General features: G+C 42.0%; 2 protein-coding genes and 1 long non-coding RNA gene across 3 annotated transcripts; all 3 read right to left on the bottom strand.

Moving 5' to 3' along the window:
• Positions 1–6,121: 6,121 nt before the first annotated feature.
• Positions 6,122–8,610, bottom strand: LOC147311096 (uncharacterized). The gene is made up of 10 exons (XM_086266962.1): positions 8,569–8,610; positions 8,402–8,485; positions 8,227–8,292; positions 7,979–8,070; positions 7,110–7,170; positions 6,962–7,012; positions 6,842–6,886; positions 6,693–6,757; positions 6,508–6,616; positions 6,122–6,388 (listed from the first exon to the last, which is right to left on the bottom strand). The coding sequence occupies exons 3-10, from the start codon at positions 8,275–8,277 to the stop codon at positions 6,272–6,274; spliced, it is 591 nt and encodes a 196-aa protein (XP_086123088.1). The 5' UTR covers positions 8,278–8,292; positions 8,402–8,485; positions 8,569–8,610; the 3' UTR covers positions 6,122–6,271.
• Positions 8,611–8,825: 215 nt separating this feature from the next.
• On the bottom strand, positions 8,826–9,664 carry LOC147311095 (uncharacterized). The gene is made up of 3 exons (XR_015125338.1): positions 9,265–9,664; positions 9,090–9,167; positions 8,826–8,958 (listed from the first exon to the last, which is right to left on the bottom strand). It is a non-coding gene; the product is annotated as an uncharacterized LOC147311095 (long non-coding RNA).
• Positions 9,665–9,708: 44 nt separating this feature from the next.
• LOC147311094 (uncharacterized) lies at positions 9,709–12,393 on the bottom strand. Its single transcript, XM_086266488.1, has 7 exons — positions 11,248–12,393; positions 11,009–11,148; positions 10,669–10,873; positions 10,490–10,591; positions 10,214–10,404; positions 9,989–10,130; positions 9,709–9,904 (listed from the first exon to the last, which is right to left on the bottom strand). The coding sequence occupies exons 1-7, from the start codon at positions 12,206–12,208 to the stop codon at positions 9,738–9,740; spliced, it is 1,908 nt and encodes a 635-aa protein (XP_086122614.1). The 5' UTR covers positions 12,209–12,393; the 3' UTR covers positions 9,709–9,737.
• Positions 12,394–12,704: the final 311 nt, after the last annotated feature.

The following is a 12,704-nucleotide window of genomic DNA, read 5'->3' as shown; positions in this document are numbered from 1 at the left end:
TGCAAACCACAACACAAATTAAATTAAAATATGAAAACAAAAAGAACATGCATATTCTCTGTCATGCATGAATAAACTTTCAAAATCCTTTATCATCCGCAACTGAAAATAGTTGTGGATGATTACTATACCTTTTTAATGTGATATTGTTGTCCCTGGCTCTCTTTCCCTCTCTCTCCCTCCCGCTCTGTTCCTGTGCTACTGAGTGTAACTACCGCCCCTCACCCCTCTGCCCAGCGTAAAGCACAAGGCTCGCATGCTGAGTGAAGCGGAAAAAAGTACGAGAGAGAGGGTGAGAGAAAGAAAAAAAAAAAAAAACGGCTCGCGTCGTTCACGTCAAAGACCCGGCTCTAAGAGCCATTTCGTTCGCGACCGACCCATCACTAATGCACAGAGATGTGGTGCAGAATATGCCGTGAAAATCCCACTCTAGCGGACAAAAACGGTGCCTTTTATATGTACGCAAACACACGTTGCAACTTCTTATCTGGCACCCCTGTCCATAACATTATTATGTCCTTAAAAATCTTCTATTGTTTTATTCAACTTCTGTTGTGTTTTGTGTGTTTTTCTATTTGATGGGGTTTTCTTAAGTTTCTTAAGTCTGTTTGATCTTTCAGGGCAAACATAATTGTTATCAGTTTGACCTTCAGATCAATTTACCTTAAAGGAGAGGTCAGAGGTCAAATGCCACAATAATTTAAATATATGTAATTTCTATATGTTGGGAATACATATCACACTTGAACCGAGCCTGAAGACCTTGGTGAATATAAGGGAAATATCAATGTGTTGTTAACATGACCCCACTCAAGACCCTTACAAAGGTTTTATCAGAATTCATTCAAAACTATGGTGTTTACAGACAGAATGATGATACGCACGCACACAAACACTAACAAAAGGAAGTACCACCTTGGCAGAGGTAATGAGAAATTGGGCAAAAAGTGTTTTGTGCTTTGTTGAACTATAAACCTTAGTGTACTGATAAAGTGTTGCAAGGTGCAATTAAATGTGATGTGAAATGGTGAGAGTTAAAATAAAATCAAGAGAAAGTCACATTCTAAAGTTTTGGTGGACATGTGCAAATACACACACACACACACACACACACACACACACACACAGTGTCAAACACTGTAAGTCTTTTGGCCAAGGCTTTAGCTGATTGATCTGTCAATACAGGGTTTCTGTTTTTTTGAAAGGCTCTGTGAGGCTGTAATTCCTGCTGTCGCTGCAAAAAAGGGACAGGAAACAAATTAGAAAATGAAAGTGCAGAGCGATGGTTCTGCGGAGAGGTTGACACACAAGCCAGCTAGAAAGAGAATGAAACTGAGTAAATGAAAAGAAGCGCAAGAGACACTTGGAAACTCAGTGAGTGAACGAGGGAGACAGTAATTACCCTTCTGACTGAGAAGGACCATAAGGTTGAAAGTGAAGATGAGTTAATGTGAGAGACTAGCTGAAAAGGAGGGTACTTTATCTAAGACTCACTGCACCCTTAAAGCCTCTGATGCGGTTTCAAATTAGAAAATTATCCTCAGTGGAAAAAAGTCAACATTTGTTCAAATTACTGTTGTTGAAAAAAGCTGAAACTGACTAAAAACAAACAAAAATCACATCAAACACACCTTTGGTCCACTAATCAAAACCAGTGCTTGAATCAGACTAGAACACATGTATGGCTTGTTTTTCTGTTGAACTGAGGATGGAAAGCTCCCTGGAGAAAACCTTAAGAACATAAAATCTGTGGTATAGGCTCAAAGTTCTGAACAATTAAAGGGAAAAATCATTATCAGTTCAATTCAATTCAGTTTTATTTATATAGCGCCAAATCACAACAAAAGTTGCCTCAAGGCGCTTTGTATTGTACAGTAGATACAGAGAGAAGCCCAACAATCATATGACCCCCTATGAGCAAGCACTTTGGCGACAATGGGAAGGAAAAAATCCCTTTTAACAAGAAGAAACCTCCGGCAGAACCAGGCTCAGGGAGGCCATCTGCTGCGACCGGTTGGGGTGGGAGAAGGAAAACAGCATAAAGACATGCTGTGGAAGAGAGACAGAGATTAATAACAGATATGATTCAATGCAGAGAGGTCTATTAACACATAGTGAGTGAGAAAGGTGACTGGAAAGGAAAAACAATGCATCATGGGAATCCCTATCTCTATTGCAGCATAACTAAGGGAGGATTCAGGGTCACATGATCCAGCCCTAACTATATGCTTTAGCAAAAAGGAAAGTTTTAAGCCTAATCTTAAAAGTAGAGATAGTGTCTGTCTCCCAAATCCAAACTGGAAGCTGGTTCCACAGAAGAGGGGCCTGAAAACTGAAGGCTCTCCCTCCCATTCTACTTTTAAATACTCTAGAAACAACAAGTAGGCCTGCAGAGCGAGAGCCAATATTTTGGCTATGGTGTCTTGTTATGAAATGTACAAGAGTAAAAGTGTTTTTAGCAGGTGCTTCAAAGCTAAGTTTGACTGGGAAACTCAAAGCTCAATAGTCTGTATCAACAGAAATTCCCTGCAGCCTATGTAATATTTCATGCGTCATAATTTATTCTACTCTATCTTGCAAATACATATTTGTGTGGCAATGTCATGCACAACACACACAACTATTAGATCCTTAAGATCAAACCCGTGTCATTCTTTTGGTCCACTGCAGTGCAGTAGTCAAAAAAAAGAATAAGTGAAGTGTCCACAGATGGCCAGGATAGAGCCCAGAGTGTTAATGTTTAAAATGTATAAAAATATTATTGATTACAATTCTTTACTGTTAATATCAACAATAAGCTTTTTATTTTGAAATTACAAGTTTAAAAAAAATGCTGTTACATTTACATTTAGTGCGCATGCGCCAACCAGCGTGCTGCCTGTTACAGTCGCTCCTGCTTTTCTCTTAGTTTAGCTTTTTTTTTTCTACGTATTCTTTTTTTTCCTGACTTGTATTTTCCTCCGTTTTCTATCTCTTACTCAATCATGTGGATTGAGAGAGTTTTTGTTCTTCTGGTGGCCGTGGAACTGGGTAATGTGCGATCGTTGGCAATTAAAATCGACGAGCTCTCAGCACTGGTACGGAGTCAGAGGGAATACCGAGAGTGTAGCCTGATGTGTTTCACTGAATCATGGATGCACCAGGACATTCCCGATGAGAATGCTTCCGTGGAAGGCTTCCACACTGTTCGGGCGGACAGGGACAGCATCGCTAGCGGTAAGCGGAAAGGAGGTGGGCTTGCTGTTTTAGTTAACAACCAGTGGTGTAACCCTGCCAACATAACAATAAAAGAAAGGATTTGTTGCCCGGACACTGAACTGTGTGCTGTTGGACTCAGGCCGTATTATTTACCCAGGGAATTCTCTCACGTCATCTTGGTGGCTGTTTATGTACCCCCCTCTGCTAACCCCACAGCTGCATGTGACACTATCCACTCTGCCATAGCTCGGCTACAGACTCAGCACCCGAGTGCCTTTATTGTGATCTCGGGTGACTTCAACCATGTATCACTGGACAATACACTACCAACATTCAAACAATATGTGGACTGTCCCACCAGGGGAGAGAAAACTTTAGACTTACTGTATGCTAACGTCAAGGATGCATACAGCTCCTCCTCCCTCCCCCCACTTGGTAGGTCAGATCATAACCTGATTCACCTCACCCCCCGCTATGTGCCAATTGTGAGGAGGGAACCTGTGACCACCAGGACTGTCAGGAGGTGGTCAGAGGAGGCCTTAGCAGAACTACAGGGCTGTTTCGAGGTGACCGACTGGGAAACACTCTGTGAGCCTCACGCCGAGGACATCAATGGGCTTACTGAGTGTATCACAGACTACATAACTTTCTGCACCGACTCCATTGTTCCAGCTCAGACTGTTCATTGTTACCCAAATAACAAGCCGTGGGTGACTAAGGACATCAAAGCCCTCCTCAACAACAAGAAGAGGGCTTTCAGAGGGGGCAACAAAGAGGAGGTGAGGAAGATCCAGGTGTTACTAAAGGACAAGATCAGAGAGGCTAAGGACAATTACAGGAGGAAACTGGAGTGGAAACTCCAGCAGAACAGCATGAGAGAGGTGTGGAGGGGCATGAAGACCATCACTGGATTCAGGCCAACCAACAGCAGGGGAACTGAGGGAGGTGAGAATAGAGCCAATGAGTTGAATCTGTTTTTCAATAGATTCGACACCACAGTGTCTGCTCCTACCCCCACAACCTCACCTGTAGTCAGCCTGGAATCCAGAGCCACACCACTGTGCCAGCCTCTCTCTTCACATGGCGCTGTTGCCTCCTGTGAGATTCCTGACACCCCTCCCCCATCCATCACCTTCACTCAATACCAGGTTGAGATGCAAATGAGGAGACTTCACTCAGGCAAGTCTGCTGGACCAGACGGAGTGAGTCCCCTTGTCCTCAAGACCTGTGCCCCCCAGCTGTGTGGAGTCTTTCATAAACTGTTTATGCTGAGTCTGAGTCTGCAGAGGGTCCCGGTGATGTGGAAGACATCATGCCTCGTCCCTGTACCAAAGACGCCACGTCCCAGTGGCCCCCAGGATTACAGGCCCGTGGCATTGACCTCCCACATCATGAAGACCCTGGAAAGGCTCATCCTGGACCAGCTGCGACCCATAGTAAGACCACACCTGGATCCCCTTCAGTTCGCTTATCAGCCTCGTCTTGGAACTGAGGACGCCATCATCTACCTGCTCAATCGTGTCTACACCCATCTGGACCAGCCGGCGAGCACTGTGAGGGTCATGTTTTTTGACTTTTCCAGTGCTTTCAACACCATCAGGCCGACCCTCCTGGGTGATAAGTTAGCAGCGATGCAGGTGGATGCTTCTCTGGTGTCCTGGATTGTTGATTACCTGACAGGAAGACCACAATATGTACGTCTCCCACAGTGTCTGTCTGACAAGGTGATCAGCAACACAGGGGCACCACAGGGGACTGTCATCTCCCCCTTCCTCTTCACCCTCTACACCACAGACTTCAGCCACTGCACAGAGACATGCCATCTTCAGAAGTTTTCTGATGACTCTGCGGTGGTTGGATGCATCAGCAGGGATGATGAGACAGAGTACCGGGCTGTGGTCGACTCCTTTGTCACGTGGTGTGAGCAGAATCATCTGCAGCTCAACGTGGCAAAGACCAAGGAACTGATCGTGGACTTCAGGAAGACCAGGAAACACTTGACCCCTGTTTCAATCCAGGGGGTCAGTGTTGACATTGTGGAGGACTATAAATACCTTGGAGTACACATTGACAATAAACTGGACTGGGCTAAAAACACCACAGCACTTTACAGGAAGGGCCAGAGTCGTCTCTATTTTTTGAGGCGACTGAGGTCCTTCAACATCTGCCAGAAAATGCTGAGGATTTTCTATGAGTCTGTTGTGGCCAGTGCGATCCTCTATGCTGTTGCATGCTGGGGGAGCAGGCTGAGGGTCGCAGATGCCAACAGACTTAATAAACTGATCCGTAAGGCCAGCAATGTTGTGGGGATGGAGCTGGACTCCCTCAAGGTGGTGTCGGAGAGGCGGATGCTGTCCAAGATAAAGACAATGTTGGATAACACCTCCCACCCACTCCATGACATGCTGGTCAGTCACAGGAGCTCGTTCAGTGAGAGACTGAGATTACCGAAAAGCACCACTGAACGACACAGGAAATCATTCCTGCCTGTGGCCATCTCCCTGTACAACGCATCCACTTAACACACTGTTTGCTGCTACAACTACACATGTTTCTTTTCCAACTATTTATTTATGAGTGACTTATGTATGTATGTATGTATATATATGTATATATTGTACTATTCTTAGTTAGCGTATTGTCTGTCTTGTCTTAATGTTGGTTTAAAATGGAGCACTGTAACAAAAAATAATTTCCCCCAGGGATCAATAAAGTATTCTGATTCTGATTCTGATTTAATGCTGTTACACTGTAATCCTTTATTATAAGTATGGACACAGAATCAAGTGAACAACATTTTGAAATAAGTTTAATTGGAATTTTGTACTACGCAAAACAACAACATATTAAACAAACAAACAAACAAACAAACAAACAAACAAACAAACAAACAAACACAGCCAGTGCCTTCATTTGTCCATCACATGTCAAACATAGTACTGACCCTTAGTCCCTGCTCATCAGCACATGCTTTCAAAAAGAGCTCCATGTCCTCTGCAAACTGAAAAACAAAGAGGAACAAGTCCCTTGCTCCAGTGTCTTCTTCCTCTGACATGTCTCTTAAGACCCTCTGCTAGTCCCCTTGATTTAAGGACACATATTTGGGCATTGTTACGTGTCCACGGAAAAGTGCCTTATTTTGGACAACCCACTGCACAGCAGGACGCAGATCTTCAACAACTGCTGGCTCCTGTGTCAGGCAAACGGGGATAAAAACATAGTTATTTCTCTGTTGCAGAACAGTTTTTTAACAGTTATTCAAATGTCACTAACCATGTAATTACACTACTGGTTAAAGTGAATACTGACCTGACCGACTTCCTGGAACTTGCACTTTTTCAGTCTGAAAATGGGCACGTGTTGTCCTTCAAGCACAGCTTTGGCTTCCTCTCTCCAGTGTGCAAATAGCTTGCCAGAGCTTAACAGAAAATGTTGATATTGTTAAGGTGTGTAAACTTTGACACAACATAGAACAGAAGTCAAAATATAAATACCTCCTGAGATCAAAGTTCTCCATCAACAGCAAGCACCACCATTTACGCAAGTAGGGCATGTCTGACTGTAAAATATTAATATGAAACATATTTAACAACTTTCAAAAGATTCAAGACTCCATTGCTGTGAAAGTAAATAGAATACTTACTATAGTATAGTCAAATGAAGCATCCAGTGCCACGTACAGAGCAGACTATTTGGAAGAAAAAATAAAAATGTCATTGCTTAAATTATCTTCTGAATCTCAAGAAGAGAAGAGAAAAATTACCATCAGCATGAAGATCCCACAGTCAACTCCATAGTCTTGGCTTGGAAAACCCTGTATTACATTGAAAATAAAGGCTCGTTAATAAAATCCCTTAAAAGAAGACTAGTGTAATTCATATTATTCACCATACACTTAAACTAGCACATACCTTCAAGTCAAAGCTCTTTTTTTCTGACCACTGCCCGGGAATGATCTTCACTGCAAGATTCCTTTTTTTTTTAAAGACAGTTACATTCACAAGTTAACAGATGTCATCATGATGGGTGTGAAATGTTTATTGCTAATAGCACCAACTGTAACTACAGGCCTTAGGAACACGACCTCAAAAAAACAGCATAACAAAATGAAAAAGTACAGTCACATGCTCACAGTTGGTCAAAATAAAGCATTAACAGCTTTAAGTTAAGGTTGGCATATTTTATAAACTAATTTTTAATGGTGTTTTATGTTAAAATAGAACACTGGAAGACCCTATTTATGTCTGAAATTCATCTAAAGACAGTATCACTGACTTGATCATAATTTGAAGATGAGAATAAAATGTTGAAGCATCATGCTGATATATCCATCCATCCATTCGCTTCCGCTTATCCTTTTCAGGGTCACGGGGGGAGCTGGAGCCTATCCCAGCTGTCATAGGGCGACAGACTGGACAGGTCGCCAGTCTGTCGCAGGGCTAACACACAGGGACAGACAACCATTCGCACTCACATTCATTCACACAGTTACACCTAGTGGCAATTTGGATTATCCAATTAACCTATCCCCACAAGCTGCATGTCTTTGGACGGTGGGAGGAAGCCGGAGTACCCGGAGGGAACCCACGCAAACACGGGGAGAACATGCAAACTCCACACAGAAACTTGCTGATATAGTTTATAGAAAAAGCATGTGAGTGTACTGTATGTGTGAACACTCAAGATCAGCAGAACATGATCTGGGATGCACTTAACCTGGAACACTGAACAGGTTCCTGAAAACTCCGGAACAAACCAAAAATGCTTATAAAAATGTGACCTCAAAAGTGAAACATATTGTTGGTCACCAAATCCTGCCTTGGTGTATAATGGGTCAAGAAAGAGGATTTCTCTTTTAGGTGGCTTCAGTACCTAAAAGACAGTTAGCCATGACTTCAAACCTAAAAACAATGTCATTGCAAGCGATCACAATCAAAGACTTTTGAAACTGCGTCATAAAAGCTTGAATACATCTCAGACACATAGCAAAATTCTAACAGTTTGTACGTGTCAAAAAACAAGACTTACACACAACTGGAAATGACCAGGTGTCCAGAGAGGGAGAACTATGATGTCCATCCTCTGAGCATCAGTCTGAAACAGAATTGTATTTTTAAGTATCCTGTATATGAACTCGCACCAAAGTTATAAAAAAAAATCATTTTGATTACTTGCTTGTTTCTTTAAAGGACGGTACACTTACAGGAAAGGACTGCAGTGGATCACAGCCATAGGGTGCAAGCCAAGTCCGGGTGACATACAGATTTTCTATGTAAATGCTTATCCCCTAGAATGTTAAAAAAAACAAACATTTAAAACAACAACTCTTTCAATTAAAGCTTGACAATCATCATATACAACATACAGTACCTTTGACTGAACAATTTTAGTGATAAGCTCGAAACAGCCATTTCCAATCTGAAACAGAAAAAATCATGATAACAATGAATGTACACTTTATTTTTTCATATGTCCAGAACATAGTTGAGCTAAAAAAAAACAGATAGGTGTCATAGACTGTGGATGACCAAATCAGATAAGCACTAAAAGTTGCACTTTGCGACATCTGAAAACTTTAACATACAAGCTGTTGTTGGCCAGGGTCCGGTACAAAACACCATGATGAACGGCTGGCCAAAATGTTCTCAGGCTTTGTCAGAGCTTCGCACGGTGGTCCACACAGGTCAGGAAAAGTTGCATCTGTTGACCTTCTATTGGCTTTCTTGTTGTCAACTCTTTCCTGAGGTTCTATAGGGATTTCTATAAGGAAATTCATTTGAAACAGCATGTAACAAATTCTTTTATGAGCCATCAACTACAACAAGATAATGAATGCAAGATTATTATTTCACCTATATATGAGAATCACTATTCAAAATAAGAAATTTTACCAGTGTCACCAGACGCTGAAGGTGCTGGGTTCAACACCGTTTCTGTGATTTCTCTGGGTTTATTGCACACCAGTGGGGCTAGGTACACAAAGAAAAGAATATACACACAGATAGGAACAAACCTAACATGTAAACAATGGTAGCGTTCTGGTCATGACACAATGCATGTACTTACCTACGACAGCTTGACCCAGTGCCGACAATGAGATATTGATCTTTCCAAGCCGACCATGTCTTAGCTGCCTCTCCAGAAGTTTCTTGTTGGTGACAGTGTTATAATGATGATTTATATTTCTCATCAGAAACACACGTGTGGATGGACTCATATTACTTAAAAAGTAATTGCTTTTCCTCATGTTTGCAAAGAACTGTTCAACAACTTGACTGTTCAGCCAGCCTTTCAGCTCCGGGACAAGTTGAATTCTGCGTAATATGTCCTTGGGATCTTTTGTATTTCCCTCATGAAATCTGTCATACAGGACATAATGGTCAGATGATCCAGTGACAGGATGAGGATTTTCATTTACACTATCCATCCTTTCATGTAGCCATGGAAGATTCACTTTCAGGCTTCCATCCTGTCCTGCCTTGACATTTTCCTCAGTGGGCTCAGCAAGTCGACCTTCATGTGGATGAAATGGCAGTTTATCAGGAACCCGCAAATTGGTGTGTGCTGCCAAAATCGTAAACACAGACGTTTGGCATGTGCTTCCAGGACAGGAGAAGGTCAGCAAAATCCCGGGGACTTTCAGCACGAAGATTAAATTTAACACTGTATACAATGCCATGTGGACATAGTATTACAGACCATCCTCCTGCAAGCAAAGATTTAAAAAGTTGTTTGTAATTGTAATTACATTTTTTAATGCTACTTCTAATAATCGCTAAGTGATGCTTACCAGAGGCACCCCATATGCTTTGAAAGACCTTATCATATGTCTGCCTGCTCTTCATCTTCTCCCTCAGTCTGGTGATGAGATCAAAGCGGGAGCCTTTGGAGTCGATGTTGCATGCTTTACACAATTTTCTTACCACTCCAACCTGACAGCAATTAGGGAAAACTGTAAATGGAACAACCCCAGAACTTTATGTCACATATTCTGAAAACTTCAAAGCAATGTTACCTTTTGTTTGGCAAGTTCATCCAACAGACGGTCTTCTGTGACACTGCTAAGCTTTGCTTCATGTGAAGAGCTTGTTCCTACTTTTTTAAACTCTGTGTTAAGCACAATGTCACTTGTTCGAGTTTCACTCCCGATCCATGGTGCCCAGTGCGTGTAACTTGGTGGAACGGAAAATGGATTCTTCACACCGCCTACAGAAAATGGCATGTTTTTAATTACAATCTAAATTACTTTAAAACACTGAATGACTTTCAAAAAGTTTTTGCCATCACTCACTTGGAAAAAACCCACGGCTTATCATTTCCAGGTGAATAGAGTTCCAAAAACCTTCAATGTCATGTTCACCATTGAAGTCTTCCGGGGCTTTGAGGTCACTCACTATAATAAATTGACTCATAAAAACATGCACATAATGTACATAATGAACTATATACACAAATGTACATTAAACTTACCTGCTAACTTGAACACCCCTTTTCTGTGTAAGTCCATAACTACCACAGGGGGGTGAAACCCACAGTTTATGCAGGAGTACATGTATTCTGCGTCAGTCAAAGCCTCAAAATGGCAATAAGCATGGAAAATGGTATCCCGAGAAGGAAACTTCACTCTTCTTAAGCCCTCCAATGAGTCAATGACCCTTGAAGCAGATACATGGTTCTGTAATATGACAATAGGGTGAAGAAGACTATGATTACACAGATATTTAAATTTGGGCACCAAAATATCATAATGACACAAACACATTTTTAAAGCAATCTTCAGATGAGTATATTTTATTTTTGTGATCCTCACCTGCAGATTTTCTCTCAAAAGAAGGCAAAGTTCAAGAGACAAAACAACATGGTTGTCAAAGTTGTGAAGCCCATCTGTCCACTCCTGGTACCTGTAGACCATGTGGCACCGAGGACACGATCTATGGTGTGTTGAAACATCTGTTAAAGACAAATCACATTAATGTCAAAACATTAGTATAGGAACAATTATAACTAATTATTTCACACTGATGTTTAATCTTATTCATTAAAACTTACTCTCAATCACTCCCATCATGCTGACAATCCTCGCTTTATTGGTAACTAGAACAGCCTCATCAAGTTTTGGGTGCTCTGGGCACACCTGGCACAACGTTTCACATGGAAAGAGCTGTTTCTGATGATCCATTTTCTGTGAGATGACATTTTCTGGAAGAGATCCAGGTATTTTTTTCTCTTTAAAAATATAGCGTATACTCCTTTCGACGGCAGCATTGTCCTCAAAGGAAGAACTCTCCTGAGTCATCTGTGATGGGGTGCCTGATGATAGTGGTACAGTTGATTTGAAGATGTCTCTCTGTGTCTGGAAGAGATGCCATTTAGCTATGTTTTTATGAGGACATGATATTCGAGGCTTTGCACAAGCACAATGCCAGGTGTTCCTCAGAGCATTGTAAGTCACAAATATTCTGCCAAGACGGCAGAAACTGTGTATTTCCGGCTCAAATACAGACAAACAGATCTGTGTTGAGGATCCACCAAAATCCACCCTCACACAAAGTGGAGCATGTGCCATCTGGGCAGCTTTCTGTCTCTTTATGCATGTAGCAGCTTTGGCCTCTCCAAAAAATTTAAGGTCCACCATTTCCATCACGATGTGCTCTTGAAGAAAAACCTCCTTTACAGTTTCTCGGCAGTAATCTAGTGAGCGAAGGTGCTCACATAAACTGAAGCCTAGTCCGCTCCGCTGGGCCAGCAACTGGTATTGCTGACATTCCTCCAGCTCACATCTAATATTGTGAGACATCCCCCATGTTTTCCTCTGAACGTGAACTGGCACAGAAAACCCATGGCCAGTTCTCTGCACAGCAAATAACCCTGTAGTTTCATCTACACAAACACACTGCAGATGACTGGCCAGGCAAACATCTATTGATTGGTTGGAGTGCTTCCTCATCATGTGAGCCTTGTAGTTTTTGGTACGAAGAGCAAGGCCACAGTGAGGGCATGTCATTTTCATGGACTTTCCATCAGCTGCAGTTTTATTGAACACAGAGGGTAGAGCATATGAATGTTCTAACAAAGACTCAGAAAATGGTTCAGATCCCAAAGACAAAACCTTGGGGGGGAGACGGGGCTCCTCGAAGAGTACTGCCGGAGGAATACGGGTCTCCTCGGAGAGTTCAGCGGGAAGCAGGGGGGGGAAAACTCTGTAAAAGACCCAGGAGAAATAAAGACACAATGAGACAAAGTTACTTTCTTTATCAAACGTGTACACGGGTGAGCTGCTAAGAACAACTCACGCCATGCACAGAGGCTTGGTAATTTTTATAGGCACAGAGCACAGAGACAGTGAGAACAGGATAACAAATAATAAACAGATAAAATAAAACAACTCCATATATGGTGCTAGTCTCGTCAGCAGAGAGCTAGGGAAGATAAAACAATCTAAAACAATATGTCCCAGAAACAAGATGTGTTTTCTGGGAAAGTCTAAAAAGATAATTCTAAACTAA

Source organism: Aulonocara sp. 'chitande type north' Nkhata Bay, linkage group LG16 (assembly GCF_057382095.1).
Source record: "Aulonocara sp. 'chitande type north' Nkhata Bay isolate Kocher_YH1m ecotype deep benthic linkage group LG16, A_spYH_male_GT1.1, whole genome shotgun sequence".
NCBI classification, from domain to species: Eukaryota; Metazoa; Chordata; class Actinopteri; order Cichliformes; family Cichlidae; genus Aulonocara; species Aulonocara sp. 'chitande type north' Nkhata Bay.
Note: the sequence above shows the minus strand (reverse complement) of the source record. Positions and strands in the feature narration are given on the sequence as shown.

Excerpts from the sequence above, each read along its gene's own strand:
- LOC147311096 (XM_086266962.1), bottom strand. The coding sequence starts at position 8,277 with ATGGACATCATAGTTCTCCCTCTCTGGACACCTGGTCATTTCCAGTTG. Across the intron at positions 7,171-7,978 it reads CAATATGTTTCACTTTTGAG|GAATCTTGCAGTGAAGATCA; the intron begins GTCACATTTTTA and ends TAAAAAAAAAAG. Across the intron at positions 6,758-6,841 it reads CTTCATTTGACTATACTATA|TCAGACATGCCCTACTTGCG; the intron begins GTAAGTATTCTA and ends AATATTTTACAG.
- LOC147311094 (XM_086266488.1), bottom strand. The coding sequence starts at position 12,208 with ATGAAAATGACATGCCCTCACTGTGGCCTTGCTCTTCGTACCAAAAAC. Across the intron at positions 10,592-10,668 it reads AGGGGTGTTCAAGTTAGCAG|TGAGTGACCTCAAAGCCCCG; the intron begins GTAAGTTTAATG and ends AATTTATTATAG. Across the intron at positions 10,131-10,213 it reads ATGAACTTGCCAAACAAAAG|GTTGGAGTGGTAAGAAAATT; the intron begins GTAACATTGCTT and ends AATTGCTGTCAG.